Consider the following 26,085-nt stretch of genomic DNA (forward strand, 5'->3'; position numbering starts at 1 on the left):
TTGTCAGAAAATGATGACAGCAGAAGTGCAACACTATTTGGCTGGCAGCCACACGAGTAAATTAGCTTACAATGAAAAAGAAAGGTATTTTTTGTAAAAAAAACAATGCATGGCCATCATATTTCTAATGTTTATCATAGGAGTGTAGCCCGCTACATTTCCTAATGTTTTGCTTAAAGTTAATCCAGCATTTTACCAGAGAAAAGTAGCGTTGTCTACCAGTGATAGAATGCCTGAGTGTAGACTGAAGCACAAAATCTGTCTGATGCTGAGCAGAAATTACAATCTGAGTTTAGAAAACACTTAAAGATTTATGACTGTTATATGCCAGAAACGATAAGCATGATACGGCACATTTCAAAATTGAAATCTATTTTATTACATCAAAATACAGCCATAGGAAAACTATGACTGGGTAAAGGGTGTGTGTGGTGTGTTTCGGCTTGGTAAAGGTTAACATTCCAGGAGGTTGCTGAGCCAGCTGTGGTCAACATTTTTCACTCTCCTCAGTTCCCTCTCCTGGGCTTTCGTGAGAGCTGGTGCCCCCAACTCCTCACCTGGGCCCCATGCTGCCGACCCCCCCAGATCCTGCCTGGCGTCTCGGGGGTCTGCTTCCCCTTCAGAGTCCCCTTCCTCACTCTCCATTTCCTCTTCTACAGGTTCCTTTTCCTCGCTTCAGCAATTAGAAAACAACAAAACACTTGTATAAGCGTGGTGAAAGTCCTGGTCGTGAGGCCAACTAAGCAACTATTCCTAACAGTCAGCATAAAATGAAATATTTTCCGTAGCATTGTCAATTTATCTGCTGAATTTGCTGAACCGAGGTGTATCAGCCCCTGTTTCCATCTCAAGTAGTCCAACCATACGGTTTGTTTTTGTACCCATGTAACCTTTTATGTTTAAGATTAGATGAGTTCACTGGGAACACTCATTTACAACAACAACCTGGGGGAATCCAATAACTAGCCTAAATACAAAGAATACAAATCATGGGACATTATTTTGGATCTTTTCAGTCAGGAATTGAAAAGTTCTGAAGGCATATTGTTGATTTGAAAAACATTTCAAAGATTAACGAGGCTGATAGTGTTTTCAGCCTCGCTGCCAAGACTAGAGCCATCTCTCCGATCTCCCAGTAGGCCTTTGGCTGAGTGACCCTTGACCCTGAGCAATGTCAACACAGACATCATGCCAAGTCTGAGTGGTGCAGACAACCATCCAAATAATGACTGTGCAGTATGCACATGCCTCTTCATATGTCATTATTCAGTCCACATCAACCTCTCAATAAAAGCAGACAGTTGAACTTCACAACCTTCCAAATGAAGTCAATGGCAGTGTCTGAATACCCATACTTGAATCCTAAATAGTAGGCCGTTTTAAATTTAAGTTTAATAGTATTCGACATTTCGAAAATCGAATATACTTTAAATGCCCGGATGTCATACTCATTTAGGCTTTGACAACAGCTGATCAATTAGATATGTGGATGTGCTACAGAAATCAATGAATAGTGGTAAATGCCAGGATGTTATACTCATTTCAGATAATCTAGTAGAATTTGATGCACACTTTTCCACAATGCATTGGAAGAGGTGGGCTGCGAGTGATAGGCCCTAGGTCTCTTCAAGTAGCCAAACAACAAAACTAGGCTACTTAAATGGGAAGATGCCTGAAGCTTCTGCAGTAGAGTTAAAAAATGTAGGCTAAGTCATTTTTGTGCTCCTTAAAATGAGCATTGCAAGTATTATTTTTTTCTTAGTGATTCTATTTTTTCACTGAAAAGTGTTTCTTGTTCTCTTGGCCTTCGTCACAGCTTTTAAACTAAATACTAAACCATCTTGATTTCTGAATGTGTCGGCACCAAGTACTGCGTTACTGATGTCATGTTAAATCAGGCATTCTGATTTGAACATATGTATCGTTTTAGTTTTGTAGGCTAGGCTACCTATTTAATTAATGGATCAAGCCTTAGCAGTCATTCTGATCTCATTCCCAATGATCAGTGGTTTAGTTTATTATGTTGCTGTCCAGCGGTTCTGAATTTGTAATGCACCTGACTGTCCACGTTTGTCTGTGCAATAGCCTTTTGATTTGAACATCTGAAAAGTTTTGGTGTGTGTACTAGGCTATTGGATCGAATTGATATACAGTACCAGTCAAAGGTTTGGACACACCTACTCATTCAAGGGTTTTTCTTTATTTTGCATTGTAGAATAATAGTGAAGACATCAAAACTATGAATATGGAACATATGGAATCATGTAGTTACCAAAAAAGTGTTAAAAACAAATCAAAATATATTTTATATTTGAGATTCTTCAAATAGCTACCCTTTGCCTTGACAGCTTTGCACACTCTTGGCATTCTCTCAACCAGCTTCACCTGGAATGCTTTTCCAACAGTCTTGAAGGAGTTCCCACATATGCTGAGCACTTGTTGGCTGTTTTTCATTCACTATGCTGTCTGACTCATCCCAAACCATCTCAATTGGGTTGAGGTCGGGGGATTGTGGAGGCCAGATCATCTGATGAAGCACTCCATCACTCTCCTTCTTGGTCAAATAGCCCTTACACAGCCTGGAGGTGTGTTGGGTCATTGTCCTGTTGAAAAACAAATGATAGTCCCCTAAGCGCAAACCAGATAGGAAGGCGTATCGCTGCAGAATGCTGTGGTAGCCATGCTGGTTAAGCCTGTGGAGATCATCTGTTCACCCACACCGCGTCTCACAAAGACACGGCTGTTTGAACCAAAAATCTCCAATTTGTACTCCAGACCAAAGGACAAATTTCCACCTGTCTAATGTCCATTGCTCATGTTTCTTGGCCCAAGCAGGTCTCTTCTTCTTATTGGTGTCCTTTAGTAGTGGTTTCTTTGCAGCAATTCAACCATGAAGGCCTGATTCACACAGTCTCCTCTGAACAGTTGATGTTGAGATGTGTCTGTTACTTGAACTCTGTGAAGAATTTATTTGGGCTGCAATTTCTGAGGCTGGTAACTCTAATGAACTTATCCTCTGCAGCAGAGGTAACTCTGGGTCTTCCATTCCTGTGGCGGTCCTCATGAGAGCCAGTTTGATCATAGTGCTGCGCTTGATGGTTTTTGCAACTGCACTTGAAGAAACTTTCAAAGTTCTTGACATTTTCCATATTGACTGACCTTCATGTCTTAAAGTAACGATGGACTCTCGTTTCTCTTTGCTTATTTGAGCTCAACTTGCCATAATATGGACTTGGTCTTTTACCAAATAGGGCTACCTTCTGTATACCCCCCCTACTTTGTCACAAAACATCTGATTGGCTCAAAATGAATTCCACAAATTAACTTTTAAGAAGGCACACCTGTTAATTGAAATGCATTCCAGGTGACAACCTCATGAAGCTGGTTGAGAGAATGCCAAGAGTGTGCAAAGCTGTCATCAAGGCAAAGGGTAGCTACTTGAAGAATATATTTTGATTTGTTTAACACTTTTTTGGTTACTACATGATTCCATATGTGTTATTTAATAGTTTTGATGTCTTCACTATTATTCTACAATGTAAAAAATTGTACAAATAAAGAAAAACCCTTGAATGAGTAGGTGTGTCCAAACTTTTGACTGGTAGTGTATGTTACAGCACTTTGGTTTCGCTAATAAATATGTTGAAATGGAATCAACATGATCTGTTTCTGTCTTCAGTCCTTTTTAAATAGGATAGATGGGCTATATGGTCTACTACAGTATAGGTTGAATGTGATAGTGTGCTTATAACCAGCCTGAGTAGGCCTAGAATGCCATTCCTATTCTATTCAGAGTTTAGAGAAATTAATCAAGTTGGAAATGTGCTATTATCAGGCAGGTTAATGAGATGCATGTCTGTTGAATTTGGAAAAATCCATCTGCACTCGGTCCCGCCCCACCTACTCAGCCAATCAGGAGCCGCTACTGTGTTGCAGCCGGGGCATACTTTTTACTAAACGGTACGTGCTAAATAGTATGCAGCGATGAGTAAATAGTATGCAGTTTAAGTCTGTAGTACACTAGTATGGGTATTCGGACACGGCCAGTGTGTGGTGGCCTGCACATCTCCAGTTCTTGAACCGGATGCGCTGGATTCAATTCTGGCCTTTTAGTTCTGATTAAGACAAACCAGGTGGTCAAATCTCATTTGTTTGATGTGGCTTCCTCACCTTGTCTCCATCTGCACTGATGTGTCAGAGCAAGACTGGTGAAAGAGTCTGCTAGGGTGTAAGGCCATCATCACCCTACTGCTTTGACCTTAATTGTTTTCAGGCCAATATAGCTTAACCTATTTATTGTGATTCTATGTCAATTGTAATGTATAATTTTTTACAATCAGAATTCAGACCTCAATAGTAGGGGAATAGACAGAGGGTGGCCAAAATCTATATGCGTTCCTGAGTCGGGAGCCCCGACCGCTACACCACATTGGCACAATTTGTTATTCTTTTTTTTTTTTTGACTATATGCCACAAACCATTTTCTTGTCTGGGACAATAAAGTAACTACTAGTTACTGGACTCACCTGGCTGAAGAGCTGGAGATGAGCAGGGAGCGGACGAACATAGAGCAGAGGAACGAGGCTGAAGGCAGGACGTGGGCTGGGGTGTACAGCAGCTGAGGGGGAGAGAGGAGTGAGTTATGTGGAGGTCCTGATGCTTATTGCTCACTGTCTTCCACTCCCCCCCTTCAAGGCAATGATCAAGAACCTGATCTAAAAAGTACATAACATTTTTATTGAACTTTCTAATACAATCTAGAAATATTTGCAGACCAATTAGTCTCAGCTAGCATCTAAAGTGAACTCCGTATATTCAGTAGTTCACTACATGGAAGTGTACAAGTACTTGGCACATGCACTATTTAAGCATTCTAGCAAAACAAACATGAACTTTGAGGGCCAACACTACAGAACGTAAAAACACTAGCTTATTTGCAGGTCCGCAAATGAATGGCCAGTGACCCTTGCATGAATGCTCGTGCACACACACATACCTCCTTGATGGCAATGGAGCCCTGTGGTAGCTGAGTCCTTTCTGCCATGGGATTGGTCAGCACTTCTTGCTTCTCCTGCTGCTGCTGTCTGTGTTTCCCTAGCAACAGATAGAACGGCGTCACAGCAACACTGTCGTCCACCACGAGCTGAAAAACACCCCAAAAACAAATAGTCAGGACTTAAATAGAGAATGCTATACATGTGTTACAGGAATAGATTACTTTGGCAATATGTTTTGCAACTGCTTTGTAACAAAGTGGGATTGTACCTGTTTACTGGATGCCAACAGTCTGTCCTCCTCAGTCTTGGTGCTAAATGTCATCAAATCCTACAATGGAGAGAGGATGTCAGACAGAACTCTGTGGTTAGTTACCTGCCAGTGGAATAAGAAGTAAAACCCACGCATGCTCCATCACCTCAGATGAACGGGTTCTTTACTTTCAATGTAATTTAGTAGTTTGGGGGAACTTATCTTCAAGGTTTGAATTGGAACAGAACATGTGGTGTGTCCAGTCCTTTAATCCATTAGTGGTGACAAAGGAAAGGAGACGTGGAGAGGAAGCCTTGAGTCTGGAGACAGTCTGTGTATTATATATTCACCATGTGTTGGGTGAGGAAGTAGAGCTGGGATCTGTTGAGCCACTGAGCGCGCTCCTCGCAGCTCTCCAGCATCTGGTCACGCGGGGCGAAGACGGCGTGCTGCACCTGGCCCGTGCACAAGGCCCTCTGGGAGTAGAGGGGCCGCGGCTCGCTGGGCTTGAACACAAACACTGGTGGGAGGAGAGGGCATTGATGAGTGAAGCCCATATAACCTATTTATGTTTAGGTGATGTTGCCATACCGCACAACCCAGGGACCCAAAGTTTAGCATGGCAGGGTCCCCTAGGTATTCTATAATATGTACTTTAGCCTTGTCATATGGTAGACCCAGCCAAGTCTAAATCTAACTAAGCAAACAGAAAGAGTCCCGTTGGAGCTGGGAGCTAGAACCTGGAAGCACTCACAGTCAGAGCAGTCAGACTGACTGCAGAAGGCAGCTATGTTCTCAGACAGTGGGTCGGCCTGGAGCAGGCTCACATCCATCGGGGTACTCCACTCCACTGAGAGAGAGAAGGAAAGAGAGAGAAACAAAAGTAGAAACAGAAAAGTTAGGTCTATGGATTGAACAGATTTTGTTTATTTTAGGTTGTGGATATGTTGCTTATAGGACAGTTGCACATAGGCACACACACGTGTCAGAGGGTCTGTCTTACGTGAGCAGGTGAGGAGGTTCCAGCAACTGAGTTGGTTCTTGGTGCTGGTCCCCAACAGGTACTTGGAACAGCTTAACCGTCCAAAACAAAGGTCCCTGGTGGATCAAAAGAGTCTGTTAACTTTCAAACCCTGTCACCAGTCTCTTACCATACTTTCAAAGTCCCCCTGACCATACCACAACCCAATCACAGGATTAGCGGCAAGGAGCTTTTCCACACCAGAGCTACAACAACAAATTCAGTCACCTGAAATCATTTCTGTTCAGAGCACAGGTAGACGCCAAACAGAAAATCCATAGGAGGCGGTTATACAAGGGGCTGTGGGCAGCTGGAATAACAGTGCAGAGAGGATGTCTGCAGTGCTCAACTTCCAAAGCCATTTCTGTACCAGCAAGTGTCTCCATTACTCTGAGCACATATGAGGCAGAGCTAGTCCTATACATTAGATCCTCATTTAGGTGGAGGAAGTAAAATAATTAAGAGTGATGTATAGTTGACTCTTGGGACCATTGTGAATAACAGCACTAAAACCAGGGCATGCAAATGTCCAGAGGAAGTAAAAGAACACATTTTAATTGGGACTGGTAAATCACACAGCACTGCAACAGTTAACATTTATCACGAGTTTATAGGCAGCAGCTAGGCAGCTCTGGCATGCAATTGAGTAAGACAACACCAAATACTAGTTTTCTGCACTCGCTAACCTAAGGAGGGGGGAGCTGACTTGGCAAGCTCCCTCAATGTTGCAGAGCAGGTTCTGTCTCCCAAGTTGACATGGCTGGCCAATATCACTAGTTTTTTTGTATGTTCCCGATCTGTTGCCATAAAGTGCACTCTTGTTTTGTGCCAGTGAGGTCAAATATTAGACTTATCTACCACGGAGGGTTTTACACAAATAAACAATGTAAATGTGAATCTAAGTTCATATCATGAGTCATAGCTGCTAGTTTAAAAGGCCATCTTGTTTGTTGACAGACGGCTTATCTGCTAACATACACGTTTTTTTGTTAGGAAAGTTGTTGAAATGTTTGTTCGTTTGAATGGTAATGCGTGTTTGTGTATACTTGTATCAGTGTGTGAAGTTGTTTGTAAGTGTGTGTGTTTGTTTATACGTGTGTAAGTGTGAGCTCTGACCTGATGGCCCCTGGGGGCTGGGACAGGGTGGTGAGCAGCTCCCAGGAGGCGGGGCTCCATACCGTCACCACTTCCTGGAAACCGACAGCCAATAGGGAGCCGTCAGCCGAGAAGCAGCAGCAGCCAGGCTTAAGAAGGTGGTACCCGCCCACAAAGTCACATGACCAGGAGGCGCCCTCTGCTGGTAGTCAGCGGCATAGAGAGAAAGGAAAAGCCAGGGATAATGTTAGAGCATCAATCTGATTTAGCTCATCAATACCTTGATTAGCCAAATCATGTGTCAGTGAACAATAACTAGCAGGTCTCCAGGACCAAAATGAAAGAACATTATAGGCAGACTCTTGCGAAATCCTGGCCATCAGGCTCAGTGATCCAAACCAAAACGCTGTAGAAAGAACCATTTACCCTTGGTGTCCGAGTGGTCTGCCAGCAGCCAGGCTTTGAAATGGCCGTCGAAGCTGATGGTCACCAGCATGGTGGTCTCTGGTGAGGGGCTGAAGCACATGGCTGTAATCCGGTCCTCGTGGGGGGCTGTGACTGTAGTGTTCAGCACAAAACTACGGAGGGGGAAGGGTGGAGAGTGGGTGAAAGATGGAAACCACATATTTTTGTGTATATATAGTGTACGTTTAAGTATGTGGACACCCCTTCAAATTAGTGAATTCGGCCATTTCAGCCACACCCGTTGCTGACAGGTGTATAAAATCGAGCACACAGCCATTAAATCTCCATAGACAAACATTGGCAGTAGAATGGCCTTACTGAAGAACTCAGTGACTTTAAACGTGGCACCGTCATAGGATGCCACCTTTCCAACAAGTCAGTTCGTAAAACTTCTGCCCTGGTCCACTGTAAGTGCTGTTATTGTGAAGTGGAAAACGTCTAGGAGCAACAACGGCTCAGCCACGAAGTGGTAGGTCACACAAGCTCACAGAACGGGACTGGCGAGTGCTGAAGCGCGTAGCGTGTAAAAATCGTCTGCCATCAGTTGCAACACTCACTACCGAGTTCCAAACTGCCTCTGGAAGCAAGGTCAGCAAAATAACTGTTTGTTGGGAGCATCATGAAATGGGTTTCCATGGCCGAGCAGCCGTACACATGCCTAATGTCGGCTGGAGTGGTATAAAGCTTGCCGCCATTGGACTCTGGAGCAGAGGAAACGCGTTCTCTGGAGTGATGAATCACGCTTCACCATCTGGCTATGGTGTGCAAACAAATAGTACCTCTGAGTTTGCTCATCGTACGCCCACAGCTTCAAATTAATCTCCAGCTCAGAGCCTTTTTGTTTCCTCTCCTCCACCGTAGCAAGCCAGTCGCCGCGGGTGTCGAACGCCGCCTTGACCACCTCAAACTGATCCAGACCCTCTTCGTGGATGTACTCCTGCTGTACTATGTCCAACTGAAGGTAGAAGAGAAATAGTAAAATCATTTTTATCAGCTTGATTGGTCAATAAGAGTTAATTAAGTTATCAAAGAGCTAATTTTGAGTTCATGACAAAAGAGCGAAGCCAGACCTCCAAGACTCAGGCCATAGAAATAGAATGACTTGAATATCCATTCTAGTCATTCTGTCTATGAGTCACATGACATCAAAGTTCAAGAACATTCCTAGATAGCTCCCTGGGCCAAGTTTACAAGGACAGTGTATTGTGTTTTTCATTGACAGCTCCTGGCGATAAAAGACATGCTTACATTGTAGAGCTGCTTGTCGTGATGGAGAGAGTAGAACTGCAAGTGGCCTGGTTTCCCGTTGAGCACCAAGGCTTTACTACGCGGGTCGATCGTCAGGTCTGTCCGCACACCCTCGCCCTTTACCAGCCCTTGGATGATGGCCGACACTTTAACACAGCTCTGGATTATAGTGATTTCTTGAGGGATAGGGAAGAGAGAGAAATAATAAAAATAAAGAGGATGGATCAGGTCTACAGATTGAACTCTGTGACAACATCCAAAAGCCCTTCCAGTTGTTTGACAAAATAACATACAGTGGGGTCCAGAATTATTGGATCCCTTGATAAAGAGGAGCAAAAAGACTATTAAATAAATAATACAAATACTGAGCTATAAAAAAAAAAACATCGGGAAATTATATTATTTTATATTAATACAACTGCTCAGAGAAAGAGATTTTGTTTAACAAGTAATAATAAAAAATTAAAATAAATACTCCAGCACCCTCCCCATGCGAGGATAACGACACAGCCGTTTTCGAAAATGTTTTATGAGATTGGAGAACACATTGGGAGGAAATCTTAGACCATTCCGCCATTCAGAATCTTTCCAGATCCTTGATATCCTTGGTCTGCTCTTATGGACTGCCCTCGTCAATTCAAACCACAGGTTTCAAGTCCGGAGACTGAGATGTCCATTGCAAAATGTTGATTTTGTGGTCAATTAACCATTTGTGGATTTTAGATGTGCTCGTGGTTGTCTTGCTGGAAGATCCACTTGTAGCCAAGTATAAGCCTCCTGGCAGAGGCAACCTGGTATTTGGCTAAAATGTCCTGGTACTTGGTAAAGGTCATGATGCCGTTGGACCTTAACTCATTTGAAACCAGGAAATCCTCCAGTGAAAAAGCAGAAATTCTGTTATTTCATTCATCTGCTTGCTCTGCCCTCATATTTAGCCTCACATTTAATTGTTTTACTATTTACTTTTCAGGACATCCAGGGCTACAAGTAGAACACAAAACAATTTGACATAAACAGCTGCATTCATGAGTTTTGACAAATGTCAATAAACAAACAAGGTCCGCCAAGCAAAAACCTGATAGAAAATGTGTTTATAAGAATGCTGTAAGTACAGAAATTGTTTGCTCAGTGGGAAATGAATATCCAACTAGTCAGTGACAACTATGTGAATTTATTACAGTATTATATTACTATGTCCTGGGATTTCCTATGATCTATGTAGAAGAACCCCTTACCTTCTAACGACTTGTGTTGCTTGTGAGCAAAACAGATTACACGTGTGTGTATCAGCTTTTCATAGGGGGTCATTGTTGCTCAAACTGTTCGGACATTACTGACATTTTTGTGAGAGGAACAGTTTTCGTGATCCGCCCTGGTCTCACTAACACCACTAGTTCCCATTAAATCACATAGACTAATGGTTGGCATCAGCGGACGCAGAATAAATATACGAATCCAATGCAAAGAAGTCTGCAGCTCAAACGCAATGTTTAAGAGGGGTTAAAGGCACTAAATGACGCCGGAGTGACCGCAGGTCTCAAGGTTTTAAGAAGGGCCCCAGGACCAGTGGAAGTAAAACAGCCCCATAAGATCAAAGATTCAACACCATATTTTACAGTAGCTGTGTGGTTCTTTTCTGATTATGCATCTTTCTTCAACGCAAAACCGGCCAGAAGTGTGCGTGGCCAAAGAGCTCTATTTTCATGTCATCTGACCATAGCACTGGTTCCAATCCAAGTGCCAATGCTCCAGGCGTTTACAATGTGTTCTTCAATCTCATAAACATTTTAGGAAAAGGCTCAGTGTCGTTATCCTCGCAAGGGGCATATTGAAAACAGGGGATCCAAAACTTTTGACCCCTATCTTTCTGAGATGTATTTATTACTTGTTAAACAAAATCTCTTTCTCTGAGTAATTGAATTAGTATAAAATAATTTAATAAAGGCATACAATATAGCTCAGTATGTATTATTTAGTCTATACAGTCTCTAGCAAATGTTGGACCCCACTGTACATGATGATGTCAGCACCAGCCATTGCTAAGATAAAATATGATATGCTACTTGGGAATCTGCTGTCCCCTTCTAGTGTGAGACTGAGGACCCTGAACAATTTTAAGAATCTTTCCTTAAAGTAATCACTGATCTAACAAATGAATAGCAATGAAATCCGCTACATAGCAGTGACCATTCCAGTCATGTCAGATCAGTGATTACTTCAAGGGAGGGAGGAAAGATGGGAGGAATTAACCATTAAATTATTGTAACAGGGTGTAACAGTCCTTACTGTTGTCAGAGTGGGAGGTGCAGAACAATGAACCGTCAGGTGACACAGCAATGTGTGTGATTGCAGCGCCCAGGCGCGGCAGGAAGTCCTTCTGGTTCTCCTGTGTGTAGCACCACTGGACCAGCACCGATTCTATCCCCCCGCTTAACAGGTTGGTGCCTACAGAAAAGAAGTGGAGACAAAGACCGTCACGCCACTGGTCAGAATGCTTACATCATGAACCAGGAAAACAGTTGGCATAGAGCAGACAGTTTTAAACCATTTCACCTGCGTTTTATATTGAAAGTCAAATGTGTTTATTTGCTTCAATAGAGTGATCAGGACGTGCAACTATAGTTTTTCTTCACATTAATGCAACACATTCGGCAAAACATAGCTTTGTTTTCATCGATAACAACAGAAGTGCAACATTACTTGGCCACACAACTAAATTAGCTTAGAATGAAAAAGCAAGGTATTTTTTGCAAAACCTATGCATTGCCATCAGATTTCTCATGTTTATCATAGAAAGAATGTAGCCAGCTAAATTTCCTAATGTTTTGCTTGAAGTTCATTCAGGATAATGTTTATATAGAAGGACTGAGAAGCTCAGTTCTGGTGACTTTTAAAAAACAAAAATAAAATTATGCTGACACCATCTAAAATATCATTTCCACCTCCAGAAATTAGCCCAATAACATATTGGTAAAAATTTTTTAAATAATGTTTACATATTGGACCATGCATATTGCCTATGCATGGTCTATCAGATGTGCCATTAGCAGTAAGGATTATCACCTGTAGCCCAACTGATGCAGCATAGTGGCTATAACATTTACATAGGCTGAAGCATGAAGTTTGCGATCTGCATTTACCCCATTGGACACAACATCCTAATTGTTGTTGTTATTATTCATAATTAATATTTTATTACAAATAATTGTTCCCTTTGATTTTTGGGGTTTCTATTCTAGATGCCATTGTCCCCTTTGGGCTATGTTGCGCAGCTGCTCCTAAACCATGCTTGAAACGTCGGTTGTAACTGCATTTGTAAAACGATGTCACTCGCGCCATAGAAGGAGTAAATAAATAAAATGGTAGCAATGGAGAAAAAAAACAATTTTTAACAAAAGGTCCAAACTGCTTTCATAATACATTTCCCAAAACAGCTTTGAATTAGGAATTTATGTGTACTGATTGCTTGTCAGAATACATGTTTCCCTCCCTATGGCTCTCGCAACATGAATGCGACTCAAGAGGAATAGTTATCTTACAGAACACACGGCAAGCCAACTAGGTAAATAGGTTAACTATGTTTTAATAACATTACAAGGCAAATATAGTAGCACTAGAAAGTAGCATCCTGACCCGAGTGATAAAGTAGAGGCTTTGAATTACTTTGTCAGCAGTAGGCTACCACTGCTTGAGTTGAGTGCCACAGTGGTGCACATTATATACTATTTAATTCCCTTCATCTGGACAATCATGCATGTCAGCAACAATCATGCATGTCAGTTCAGTGCACACAGCTTAACAGAGAAAATAAAATATATTTCATATAACAGACATGCTTCTCTACACAACCCATGTAGTGTGATCAAAGATGAAGATTTGTATAGGTATAATTCAACAGTTATAGGGTCAGGGGTTATAGGTTACCTTCAGGGGTGAAGTGCAGTGTGTTGACGGCCCCGTGGTGCCAGTGCAGGGTGGAGTACGTGTACTCCTTCTTCTGGTTGAAGTTTCTCCTATGAAGACAGAGAAAGAACATTGATTGTGAGTGATGCCAATCCAGTGTTTCCCCTAAATTTGGTCTTAAGTGAGGCCATGTATGGTCAGGGACTCTGTTCTTCCGGCATCACTCACCACAGGCGAATCTTGCCGTCCGCGTGACCTGTGGCGATACAGTCCTCTTTAGGGTGGCACGAGACACAGGTGAATTCATTCTTGGCCCCTTTCTTAATCCCCGACTTCAGGAGAAACCTGTGGGTCACAGAAACAGACAATACAGTTGAATGAGTGCTACATTTTTACATTTTAGTCATTTAGCAGACGCTATTATCCAGAGCGACTTACAGTTAGTGAGTGCATACATTTTTCATACTGGGCCCCCGTGGGAAACGAACCCACAACCCTGGCGTTGCAAGCGCCATGCTCTACCAACTGAGCTACAGGAGGCTTACTATGATGAGTAATGTTAGTTGGGCAATGTCAAATCCCCATATAATACTGTAATGAATCCTGTTTCCAGACGAGGGGGTTGCTCAAAACAATTGAGAGGGCTGGCTGAACTCCCCCACTCCTGACCACAAACAAGCAGAAAGGCCACTCATCCAACAGATAACAAGACTGCCGTTCAGCGTGTTTGGACTTGTATTGCACAAACACTAGCCAGAGAGACAAAACCAGTCATTAACATTCATGCTTAGAGTCCTTGAAGGGGACAGCCACCTGATGGGGCAGAATGTTGTTTACCTGTAGGACTTCTGCTTCTTGAAGAAAAACACCTCAAGCTGTAAACCTTTGGCAGCAGCAATGTATTCACCCTGTTAGATTGGAGAAATAAATAAGCTTTTCGTGAAGAGCTGGCGTCCATATTGGAGGTGGTAATAAAAAACCTCATGCCTTTCGCTTAACAATACAATGGGCAAACTATGACAAGTGACCCAAGCGTAAGTCGTTTACTGCCAGAGACTTGTTTGCTACTGAAGTCCCTGGTAGGCCTACTACACATACCTCTCTGCCAAAGGAGGCAGCCCCAGGGTAGGGGCTGACATCATAGAGCACGGCCGAGAGCTCTCGCGCCTCCACTTCCTGGTCCACACTTCGGGGCAGATGAACAGCCACCAGCTGGAACAGCTCTGAAGACACACACACATACCACATCACTGTCAGAGGTCACCCTCCTCAAAATTCTGCACTATTATGTTGACAAATTACAAAATAAATCACTTGTGACTTGAAAGAACACTAACTCTGACTGCAAAAAGGCCCTATATAGGCTTAAGGACAATTGATGAGCAAATGCCAACCTCTGATTTGTACTTACCAGAGCTTTTGTCATTTGCCATTGGGATGACGACAAACACAACTCCTCCATGTTTTTCAGAGACGTATATGGAGTAGATGGGGTACCCAATAATGAAGGTCTGAAAAGTATTATAGTAAAGTGATTTATAAATACATGAAGCAAAAAGGACGCAGCGATGGCAAATGACTTCGAAGAGTGCGGCTGTGGCTGTACCTTGATGAGGATGCCATCTGTGAAGTCCCACAATCGGACAGTGCCATCTGTTGAGCACGAGTATACCTGCAGGAGAGTGAAACAAGTCTACACTCAAAACATTGCAATGAACAAACATTCCTCAGAGACACCAAACCATAGAAGCAACAACAAACTATTCTTTAGACAAACAAGTTGCTGATTGCAGACACGTACAGTACCAGTGAAAAGTTTGGGCACACCTACTCGTTCAAGGATTTTTCTTTATTTTTACTATTTTCTACATTGTAGAATAATAGTGAAGACATCAAAACTATGAAAAGAACACAAATGGAATCATGTAGTAACCAAAATTGTGTGCTCTCATGAGGACCGCCATAGGAATGGAAGACCCAGAGTTACCTCTGCTGCAGAGGATAAGTTCATTAGAGTTACCAGCCTCAAAAATTGCAGCCCAAATAAATGCTTCAGAGTTCAAGTAACAGACACATCAACATTAACTGTTCAGAGGGGACTGTGTGAATCAGGCCTTCATGGTCGAATTGCTGCAAAGAAACCACTACTAAAGGACACCAATAATAATAAGAAGAGACCTGCCTGGGCCAAGAAACATGAGCAATGGACATTAGACCGGTGGAAATTTGTCCTTTGGTCTGGAGTCCAAATTGGAGATTTTTGGTTCAAACCGCTGTGTCTTTGTGAGACGCGGTGTGGGTGAACGGATGATCTCCGCATGTGTAGTTCCCACCGTAAAGCATGGAGGAGGTGGTGTTATGGTGTGGGGGTGCTTTGCTGGTGATACTGTCTGTGATTTATTTAGAATTCAAGGCACACTTAACCAGCATGTCTACCACAGCATTCTGCAGCGATACGCCATCCTATCTGGTTTGCGCTTAGTGGGACTATCATTTGTTTTTCAACAGGACAATGACACAAAACACACCTCCAGGCTGTGTAAGACCAAGAAGGAGAGTGATGAAGTGCTGCATCAGATTTACATTTAAGTCATTTAGCAGACGCTCTTATCCAGAGCGACTTACAGGAACAATTAGGGTTAAGTGCCTTGCTTAAGGGCACAGACAGATTTTTCACTTAGTCGGCTCTGGGATTAGAACCAGCGACCTTTCGGTTACTGCCACAACGCTCTTACCCACTAAGCTACCTGGCTCCACAATCACCCGACCTCAACCCAATTGAGATGGTTTGGGATGAGTTGGACAGCAGAGTGAAGGAAAAGCAGCCTACAAGTGCTCAGCAACTCCTTCAAGACTGTTGGAAAAGCATTCCTCATAAAGCTGGTTGAGAGAATGCCAAGAGTGTGCAAAGCTGTCTTCAAGGCAAAGGGTGGCAACTTTGAAGAATCTCAAATATAAACACATTTTTGGTTACTACATGATTCCATATGTGTTATTTCATAGTTTTGATGTCTTCACTTTTATTCTACAATGTAGAAAATAGTAAAAATAAAGAAAACCCTTGAATGAGTAGGTGTGTCCAAACTTGACTGGTACTGTATGTAGCTACTGTCTTTATAGCTACCAGATATGTGATAACTATGTTTCCATACTGGGTGTTACAGGAAAGCCCTATACAAGACGCTGCCATAGATTCTTCAACCTACCTATTTTATAATAATAATAATAATAATAATAATACCTATTCTTAGTGATACTTTCTTTGTTCTCCATTCTGTGAAAAAAGTATCTATCTTAGAAATGTGTGTGTCAGTTGCAGGTCATTCTACAAAAACCTGCGGAAACTCAGAAAGATTTTAAATCTATGTTTTGCACCAAGTGAGGCGTTCCCTCTGCATTTTAGCTGCCAGACATCTTGCATTTCACAACATCTTTGCAGGAACTATGCGTGTAGAAGTAGATGACAGCGCGTCACACTGTGCGACCAAAACACATGCAAGAGGCATTTCTCACTCGGTACAAAACAAGGATTTAATATCTTTGCGTTTTCGCAGTTTTTTGTAAACCACCTGCAACTGGACACAGACATTTCTAAGATACTTTCTTCGTTCTTGAGTCGGTGAAAAAAGTATCGCCAAGAACGGGTTAGTTAAAGTCTATGGTGACGTTTTGTATAGGGCTTTCCTGTAACGCCCAGTATGGAAAGTTTTCACATATCGGGCCCACAAACTGGTAGCTACTGTATTTACAAACCTGCAGGTGGTTTGAAGGGTTGCGGACAATGCCCGACACCAGGTCTGTGTGTCCCTGCAAATCATGGATGCATTCCTCTGAGCTGGAACTGTACACTTTCACTGACTCCCCCGAGGCACACAAAAGGAACCTGACGAAAAGAAATCAGTTTTAGAGACTACGGTTATTCCCGATTCAATGTAGACTGTTTATTATGATTAGCTAACTAGCTAGCTAAATACCAAAAACAGGTTTAGCTAGCTAGCTTACGTTACCGGTTAGGTGCTTTTAGCAACTTGGGTGTATTTACAGTGAGGGAAAAAAGTATTTGATCCCCTGCTGATTTTGTAAGTTTGCCCACTGACAAATAATTGATCAGTCTATAATTTTAATGGTAGGTTTATTTGAACAGTGAGAGACAGAATAACAACAACAAAAAAATGTTATAAATTGATTTGCATTTTAATGAGGGAAATAAGTATTTGACCCCCTCTCAATCAGAAAGATTTCTGGCTCCCAGGTGTCTTTTATACAGGTAACGAGCTGAGATTAGGAGCACACTCTTAAAGGGAGTGCTCTTAATCTCATCTTGTTACCTGTATAAAAGACACCTGTCCACAGAAGCAATCAATTAATCAGAATCCAAACTCTCCACCATGGCCAAGACCAAAGAGCTCTCCAAGGATGTCAGGGACAAGATTGTAGACCTACACAAGGCTGGAATGGGCTACAAGACCATCGCCAAGCAGCTTGGTGAGAAGGTGACAACAGTTGGTGTGATTATTCGCAAATGGAAGAAACACAAAATAACTGTCAATTTCCCTCGGCCTGGGACTCCATGCAAGATCTCACCTCGTGGAGTTGCAATGATCATGAGAACGGTGAGGAATCAGCCCAGAACTACACAGGAGGATCTTGTCAATGATCTCAAGGCAGCTGGGACCATAGTCACCAAGAAAACAATTGGTAACACACTACGCCGTGAAGGACTGAAATCCTGCAGCGCCCGCAAGGACCCCGTGCTCAAGAATGCACATAAAAATGCCCGTCTGAAGTTTGCCAATGAACATCTGAATGATTCAGAGGAGAACTGGGTGAAAGTGTTGTGGTCAGATGAGACCAAAATGGAGCTCTTTGGCATCAACTCAACTCGCCGTGTTTGGAGGAGGAGGAATGCTGCCTATGACCCCAAGAACACCCTCCCCACCGTCAAACATGGAGGTGGAAACATCATGCTTTGGGGGTGTTTTTCTGCTAAGGGGATAGGACAACTTCACCGCATCAAAGGGACGATGGACAGGGCCATGTACCGTCAAATCTTGGGTGAGAACCTCCTTCCCTCAGCCAGGGCATTGAAAATGGGTCGTGGATGGGTATTCCAGCATGACAATGACCCAAAACACACGGCCAAGGCAACAAAGGAGTGGCTCAAGAAGAAGCACATTAAGGTCCTGGAGTGGCCTAGCCAATCTCCAGACCTTAATCCCATAGAAAATCTGTGGAGGGAGCTGAAGGTTCGAGTTGCCAAACGTCAGCCTCGAAACCTTAATAAGTAGGAGAATATCTGCAAAGAGGAGTGGGACAAAATCCCTCCTGAGATGTGTGCAAACCTGGTGGCCAACTACAAGAAACGTCTGACCTCTGTGATTGCCAACAAGTGTTTTGCCACCAAGTACTAAGTCATGTTTTGCAGAGGAGTCAAATACTTATTTCCCTCATTAAAATGCAAATCAATTTATAACATTTTTGACATGCGTTTTTCTGGATTTTTTTGTTGTTATTCTGTCTCTCACTGTTCAAATAAACCTACCATTAAAATGATAGACTGATAATTTATTTGTCGGTGGGCAAACGTACAAAATCAGCAGGGGATCAAATACTTTTTTCCCTCACTGTACATACACTAGCGTTGCTTTCAATTGTATTGGGTTGTACAAAAACAGTCAGAAGTTAAATATAATTCAATTTCAACTTACTGTGCCGGTGGGCAGGACAGTTGGTCATTATGATGGGAGGACATTTCAGACACAATATCTAAAAGATTAATAATAAACACTTTCCAAACGTGGGTCTGTTGTATACCCACTTCCTTTTTGCTTATCTCGTGTCAAAATAAAAAAGTACTGCATGTGTGCCATATGTAGACAAAAAGGAATAACTTGAGGGGGACTTTTATTTTGACATGAGGTAAGCAGAGAGGAAGTGACATGAGGTAAGCAGAGAGGAAGTGGGTCCCTTAAGTGTTTTCAAACTTGGCCCCTTTCAGACAACTTTTGTGAACTCAGTGTGAACACTCCAAGGGAACCCAGACCCCTCAAAAGAGCCCCGAAAAGAACGGAAACCATCTCAAGAGGTGGTCTAAGTTCGGTTCGCTTGAAGTCTGTGGTCCGGTTCCCTTTTTTAGGGCAATGTGAACACAAAGCTCTCCATGTTAGGGCCTCCTGTAGCTCAGTTGGTAGAGAATGGTACATGCAACGCCAGGGTTGTGGGTTCGATTCCCACGGGGGGCCAGTATGAAAAATTTATGCACTCACTAACTGTAAGTCGCTCTGGATAAGAGCGTCTGCTTAATGACTAAAATGTTTTTTAAAATGTAATGTTCGCTTGTCATTATTGCCGCACCACACACTAGACTACTGCAATACCGTTCCCCCTGCCATAACCACTCACATTGGTGCCACAAGAGAGATAATACGATGTTCAGGTTCGTGTGTTCAAAACGTGTGCTGTTTTTGGACATTGATTAGCGTCAAGGATGCACAGACATGACAAAATATGTATTGAGTTTTGTATCGACACGATGTTCAGATTATTTATTTGCAATATGAGTCATGATCTATAGGCTAAGAGCTTCATAAGCCGTTTATTCGATTGTGCGGTTTGAATAGTTTAAGATGACATATTTGGTGAATCAATGCTCACTCTTAAAGGGGCAGTAGCCTTCATTGGGTGTACAATTTTAAATTACACAGCATTATTTAATCTGCAGTTATTCTTCTGCTATTTATTCTGTTACCAATAATATTTACATGTTAATATTAATCATCTGATTTTAATTATTATGTCTCATAGTTTAACTAAATTCAATTTATTAGCTTCCAAAATGTGAGTAGGTATATCTAGCGGTCCGATAACACGTTCTGATGAAATGGCTCGTCCTGCCCTTTGTAAAAACCCAGACTGTGGGCCAGCCAGAGTGCATTGAGTGAATGTTGGAAAAATACCTTGGTTTCTTTCTAAACATAGCAATGGGAATGCAAAGAGGTTTCGGACCACAAAATAGGTGAAGTGAAATGGAAAAAATATATATAAAACAATTAAAATAAAAAATAAAATAAAAATAACAACCTTCAGTCCTCATTCAAAGGGAACAGTTATTTTGCTCTTTCTTTTCTTCCCGAGTTCACTTTAAAGAGGACTGAGATCGGTTCTTTTAAAGAGGACTATATGTGGAAACACCCTAAGTTGAAATAGAATTGTATTTACATTCTGGCTTCCCATGGACTGTTTTTGTGCAACCCAATACAATTGAAAGCAATGCTAGTGTATTTAAATAACGTTAACGTTACACCCCCGTTGCTAATAGCACCTAGCTAGTTACCGGTATGTGTAACATTACATTTTGAATCAGTAGCCAGCTAGCGAGCTAGTTGAATCAGTGACTTGCCTAGTTAGAAGTAAGATAGAGTTAATATACAGTACAAGTGAAAAGTTTGGACACAGCTATTCATTCAAGGGTTTCTTTATTTTTACTATTTTCTACATTGTAGAATAATAGTGAAGACATCAAAATGATGAAATAACACATATGGAATCATGTAGTAACCAAAAAAGTGTTAAACAAATCAAAATATACTTTATATTTGAGATTCTTCAAATAGCCACCCTTTGCCTTGATGACAGCTTTGCACACTCTTGGCATTCTCTCAACCAGCTTCATGAGGAATGCTTTTCCAACAGTCTTGAAGGAGTTCCCACATATGCTGAGCACTTCTTAGCTGCTTTTCATTCACTATGCTGTCCGACTCATCCCAAACCATCTCTATTGGGTTGAGGTTGGGTGATTGTGGAGGCCATGTCATCTGATGCAGCACTCCATCACTCTCCTTCTTGGTAAAATAGCCCTTACACAGCCTAGAGGTGTGTTTTGGGTCATTGTCTTGTTGAAAAACAAATGATAGTCCTACTAAGCGCAAACCAGATGGATGGCGTATCGCTGCAGAATGCTGTGATAGCCATGCAGGTTAAGTGTGCCTTGAATTCTAAATAAATCAGACAGTGTCACCAGCAAAACACCCCCACGCTTCACGGTGGGAACCACACATGCAGAGATCATCCATTCACCTACTCTGCGTCTCACAAAGACACGGCGGTTGGAACCAAAAATCTCAAATTTGGACTCCAGACCAAAGGACAGATTTCCACCAGTCTAATGTCCATTGCTCGTGTTTCTTGGCCCAAGCAAGTCTCTTCTTCTTACTGGTGTCCTTCGGTAGTGGTTTATTTGCAGCAATTCGACCATGAAGGCCTGATTCATGCAGTCTCCTCTGAACAGTTGATGTTGAGATGTGTCTGACACTGTGCAAAGCTGTCATCAAGGCAAAGGGTGGCTACTTTGAAGAATCTTAAATATAAAATATATTTTGATTTGTTTTACACTTTTTTGGTTACTACGTGATTCCATATGTGTTATTTCATTGTTTTGATTTCTTCACTATTATTCTACAATGTACAAAATAGTAAAAATAAAGAAACTCTGGAATGAGTAGGTGTGTCCAAACTTTTGACTGGTACTGTATACTGAACAAAACTATAAAACACCACATGTAAAGTGTTGGTCCCATGTTTCATGAGCTGAAATAAAATAACCCAGCAATTTTCCAAACGCACAAAAAACGTCTTATTTTGTGCACAAATTTGTTTACATCCCTGTTAAATAATTTATCCTTTGCCAAGATAATCATCCACCTGACAGGTGTGGCATATCAAAAAGTGGATTAAATAGCATAATCATTACACAGGTGCACCTTGTGCTGGGGACAATAAAAGGCCACTCTAAAATGTACAGTTTTGTCACAACACAATGCCACAAATGTCTCAAATTGAGGCAGCATGCAATTGGCATGCTGACTACGGGAATGTCCACCAGAGCTGTTGCCAGAGAATTGAATGTTCCTTTCTCTACCATAAGCTGCCTCCAACGTTGTTTTAGAGAATTTGGCAGTACATCCAACCGGCCTCACAACCGCAGACCACATGTAACCACGCCAGCCTGCGGGATCGTCTGAGACCAGCCATCCGGACAGCTGATTAAACTGTGTATGCACAACCGAAGAATTTCTGCACAAACTGTCAGAAATTGTCTCGGTTAAGCTCCTCTGCGTGCTCGTCATCCTCACCAGGGTCTTGACATGACTGCAGTTCGGCGTCGTAAACAACTTCAGTGGGCAAATGCTTACCTTCGATGGCCAGTGGCACGCTGGAGAAGTGTGCTCTTCACAGATGAATCCCATTTTCAACTGTACCGGGCAAATGGCAGACAGCGTGTATGGAATCGTGTGGGCGAGTGGTTTGCCACATGGTGGCGGTGGGGTTATGGTATGGGCAGGCATAAGTTACGGACAACGAACACTATTGCCTTTTATTGATGCCAATTTGAATGCAGAAATAACGTGACGAAATCCTGAGGCCCGCTGTCGTGCAATTCATCCGCCACCATCACCTCATGTTTCAGCATGATATTGCACTGCCCCATTTCACAAGGATCTGTACACAATTCTTGTAAACTGAAAATGTCCCAGTTCATCCATGGCCTGCATACTCAGACATGTCACCCATTGAGCACAATTGGGATGCTCTGGATCAACGTGTATGACAGCGTGTTCCAGTTCCCGTCAATATCCAGCAACTTCGAACAGCCATTGAAGAGGACTGGGACAACATTCCACAGGCCACAATCAAGAGCTTGATCAACTCTATGCAAAGGAAATGTGTCACGCTGCGTGAGGCAAATGGTGGTCACACCAGATACTGACAGGTTTTGTGATCCATGCGCCTACCAGTTTAAGGTATCTGTGACCAACAGATGCATATCTGTATTCCCAGTCACGTGAAATCCAGACTAATGAATTTATTTAAATTGACTGATTTTCTTATATGAACTGTAACTCAGTAAAATCTTTGAAATTGTTGCCTGTTGCGTTGACATTTTTGTTCTGTGCAGTGGTGTAAAGTACGTAAGTAAAAATAGTACTACTACCCAAGTAGTTTTTTTTTGGTATAAGTACCTTACATTTACTTCACAACATTCCTAAAGAAAATAATGTACTTTTTACACCATACATTTTCTGACATTTTGAATGCTTAGCAGGACAGGACAACGGTCAAATTCACGCACGTATCAAGAGAACATCCCTGGTCATCCCTACTGCCTCTGATCTGGCTTATCAAGAGAACATCCCTACTGCCTCTGATCTGGCGACTCACTAAACACACATGCTTCATTTGTAAATTATGTCAGTGTTGGAGTGTGCCCCTGACTATCCATACATTAAAAAAACTATAAAATGGTGCCGTCTGGGTTGCGTAATATATGGAATTAGTTTTATATTATAAGTACACTGCTCAAAAAAATAAAGGGAACACTTAAACAACACAATGTAACTCCAAGTCAGTCACACTTCTGTGAAATCAAACTGTCCACTTAGGAAGCAACACTGATTGACAATACATTTCACATGCTGTTTTGCAAATAGAATAGACAACAGGTGGAAATTATAGGCAATTAGCAAGACACCCCCAATAAAGGAGTGGTTCTGCGGGTGGTGACCACAGACCACTTCTCAGTTCCTATGCTTCCTGGCTGATGTTTTGGTCACTTTTGAATGCTGCCGGTGCTTTCACTCTAGTGGTAGCATGAGACGGAGTCTACAACCCACACAAGTGGCTCAGGTAGTGCAGCTCATCCAGGATGGCACATCAATGCGAGCTGTGGCAAGAAGGTTTGCTGTGTCTGTCAGCGTAGTGTCCAGAGCATGGAGGCGCTACCAGGAGACAGGCCAGTACATCAGGAGACGTGGAGGAGGCCGTAGGAGGGCAACAACCCAGCAGCAGGACTGCTACCTCCGCCTTTGTGCAAGGAGGAGCACTGCCAGAGCCCTGCAAAATGACCTCCAGCAGGCCACAAATGTGCATGTGTCTGCTCAAACGGGTGGTATGAGGGCCCGACATCCACAGGTGGGGGTTGTGCTTACAGCCCAACACCGTGCAGGACGTTTGGCATTTGCCAGAGAACACCAAGATTGGCAAATTCGCCACTGGCGCCCTGTGCTCTTCACAGATGAAAGCAGGTTCACACTGAGCACATGTGACAGAGTCTGGAGACGCCGTGGAGAACGTTCTGCTGCCTGCAACATCCTCCAGCATGACCGGTTTGGCGGTGGGTCAGTCATGGTGTGGGGTGGCATTTCTTTGGGGGGCCGCACAGCCCTCCATGTGCTCGCCAGAGGTAGCCTGACTGCCATTAGGTACCGAGATGAGATCCTCAGACCCCTTGTGAGACCATATGCTGGTGCGGTTGGCCCTGGGTTCCTCCTAATGCAAGACAATGCTAGACCTCATGTGGCTGGAGTGTGTCAGCAGTTCTTGCAAGAGGAAGGCATTGATGCTATGGACTGGCCCGCCCGTTCCCCAGACCTGAATCCAATTGAGCACATCTGGGACATCATGTCTCGCTCCATCCACCAATGCCACGTTGCACCAGACTGTCCAGGAGTTGGCGGATGCTTTAGTCCAGGTCTGGGAGGAGATCCCTCAGAAGACCATCCGCCACCTCATCAGGAGCATGCCCAGGCGTTGTAGGGAGGTCATACAGGCACGTGGAGGCCACACACACACTACTGAGCCTCATTTTGACTTGTTTTAAGGACATTACATCAAAGTTGGATCAGCCTGTAGTGTGGTTTTCCACTTTAATTTTGAGGGTGACTCCAAATCCAGACCTCCATGGGTTGATAAATTTGATTTCCATTGATAATTTTTCTGTGATTTTGTTGTCAGCACATTCAAATATGTAAAGAAAAAAGTATTTAATAAGATTATTTCATTCAGATCTAGGATGTGTTATTTTAGTGTTCCCTTTATTTTTTTGAGCAGTGTATATTTTAGCAATTACATGTATTTTTTACACTTAAGTATATTTGGCCCAGCGTCGTCCGGGTTTGGCCGGTGTAGGCCGTCATTGTAAATAAGAATGTGTTCTTAACTGACTTGCCTAGTTAAATAAAGGTTAAATAAAAAATAAAAATAAAAATTTAAAACCAAATACTTTTAGACTACTACACAAGTTTTTACTGGATGACTTTCACTTTTGAGTAAAAGTAAAGATACCTTAATAGAAAATTACTCAAGTATGACAATTGGGTACTTTTTCCACCACTGGTTCTGTGTATAAGCCATTTAGCAGACGCTTTTACCCAAAGCAACTTAGCTACGGTCATGCTTGCTTCGTCCCGCAACGAAAAATTATATTTCCTAGAGATACTGAATATTAGAGATACTTAATATGCCGCTGTTGAGTGGAAATGTTATTTTCGTTAGAGTTAGTTGATCAAGGACGCCTGGCTATGTACGGAAGCTTCTGCAACGAGCCATCTGTATAAACAATGGTTCGTTGCGGGACGAAGCAACGCCGGTCATGCACGCATACATTTTACGTATGGGTGCTCCCTGGAATAGAACCCACAATTCTGGCGTTGCAAGCGCCATGCTGTACCAACTAAGGTACAGGACCACAGACAGCGATAGCTACGTTTATCTCAGGGTTAAAGTACTTGTGTTGTAGCTATACAGTAACACGTTAGCAAGCTAGCTAGCCAGGGCTACAGTTTGCGTCCATGCCATACTTGTGACATACAGTTAGTTTAGGTTTAGCTCATGTCAGCTGCAATGCACACACACGTACCTGGAATCATTTGTAATAACTGGCTCTCTGAAGTTTATTTTGCTGCCACCACGGTGAACCACGCGGATTTCTGCGTGCGCTACCATGTTTCCGAATTTCAACTATGAACCTTCGCCTCTGACCCAACAACACATGGCACGCTTCTGTCCTTGTTTATTCAAAACTGGTGCGTAGTCGCCCTCAAGCGTTCTTCTCAAATTACTGCATTTGATTTGGCTGCCCTTTGTTATGTATTGCTCATTATTGTTGTCGGCTGTTGTTTACTTATCACATTATGTACCAGAAAAAAAACGGCTAAGTAGCTAATACACCAGTATTCATTGTTTCGAGTGGTCTTTTTAGTAGTATGGGAATCGCGGATCGCATTGATTGACAGATCATCCCTGAAGTTGTTTTATTACGTAAAAGTTCA

The 26,085-nt window shown here is 42.6% G+C and overlaps 1 protein-coding gene across 1 annotated transcript; it reads right to left on the reverse strand.

The window, feature by feature from the left end:
• Positions 1 to 355: 355 nt before the first annotated feature.
• LOC121551522 (WD repeat-containing protein 75) lies at positions 356 to 25,929 on the reverse strand. Its single transcript, XM_041864227.2, has 20 exons — positions 25,674 to 25,929; positions 16,733 to 16,862; positions 14,586 to 14,651; positions 14,391 to 14,490; positions 14,078 to 14,202; positions 13,817 to 13,887; positions 13,208 to 13,324; positions 13,001 to 13,089; positions 11,363 to 11,521; positions 9,077 to 9,252; positions 8,608 to 8,783; positions 7,790 to 7,941; positions 7,385 to 7,562; positions 6,251 to 6,345; positions 6,002 to 6,097; positions 5,598 to 5,767; positions 5,266 to 5,325; positions 4,997 to 5,143; positions 4,527 to 4,618; positions 356 to 673 (listed from the first exon to the last, which is right to left on the reverse strand). The coding sequence occupies exons 1-20, from the start codon at positions 25,757 to 25,759 to the stop codon at positions 454 to 456; spliced, it is 2,505 nt and encodes an 834-aa protein (XP_041720161.1). The 5' UTR covers positions 25,760 to 25,929; the 3' UTR covers positions 356 to 453.
• Between the last annotated feature and the right edge of the window lie 156 nt (positions 25,930 to 26,085).

Source organism: Coregonus clupeaformis, chromosome 4 (assembly GCF_020615455.1).
Source record: "Coregonus clupeaformis isolate EN_2021a chromosome 4, ASM2061545v1, whole genome shotgun sequence".
NCBI classification, from domain to species: Eukaryota; Metazoa; Chordata; class Actinopteri; order Salmoniformes; family Salmonidae; genus Coregonus; species Coregonus clupeaformis.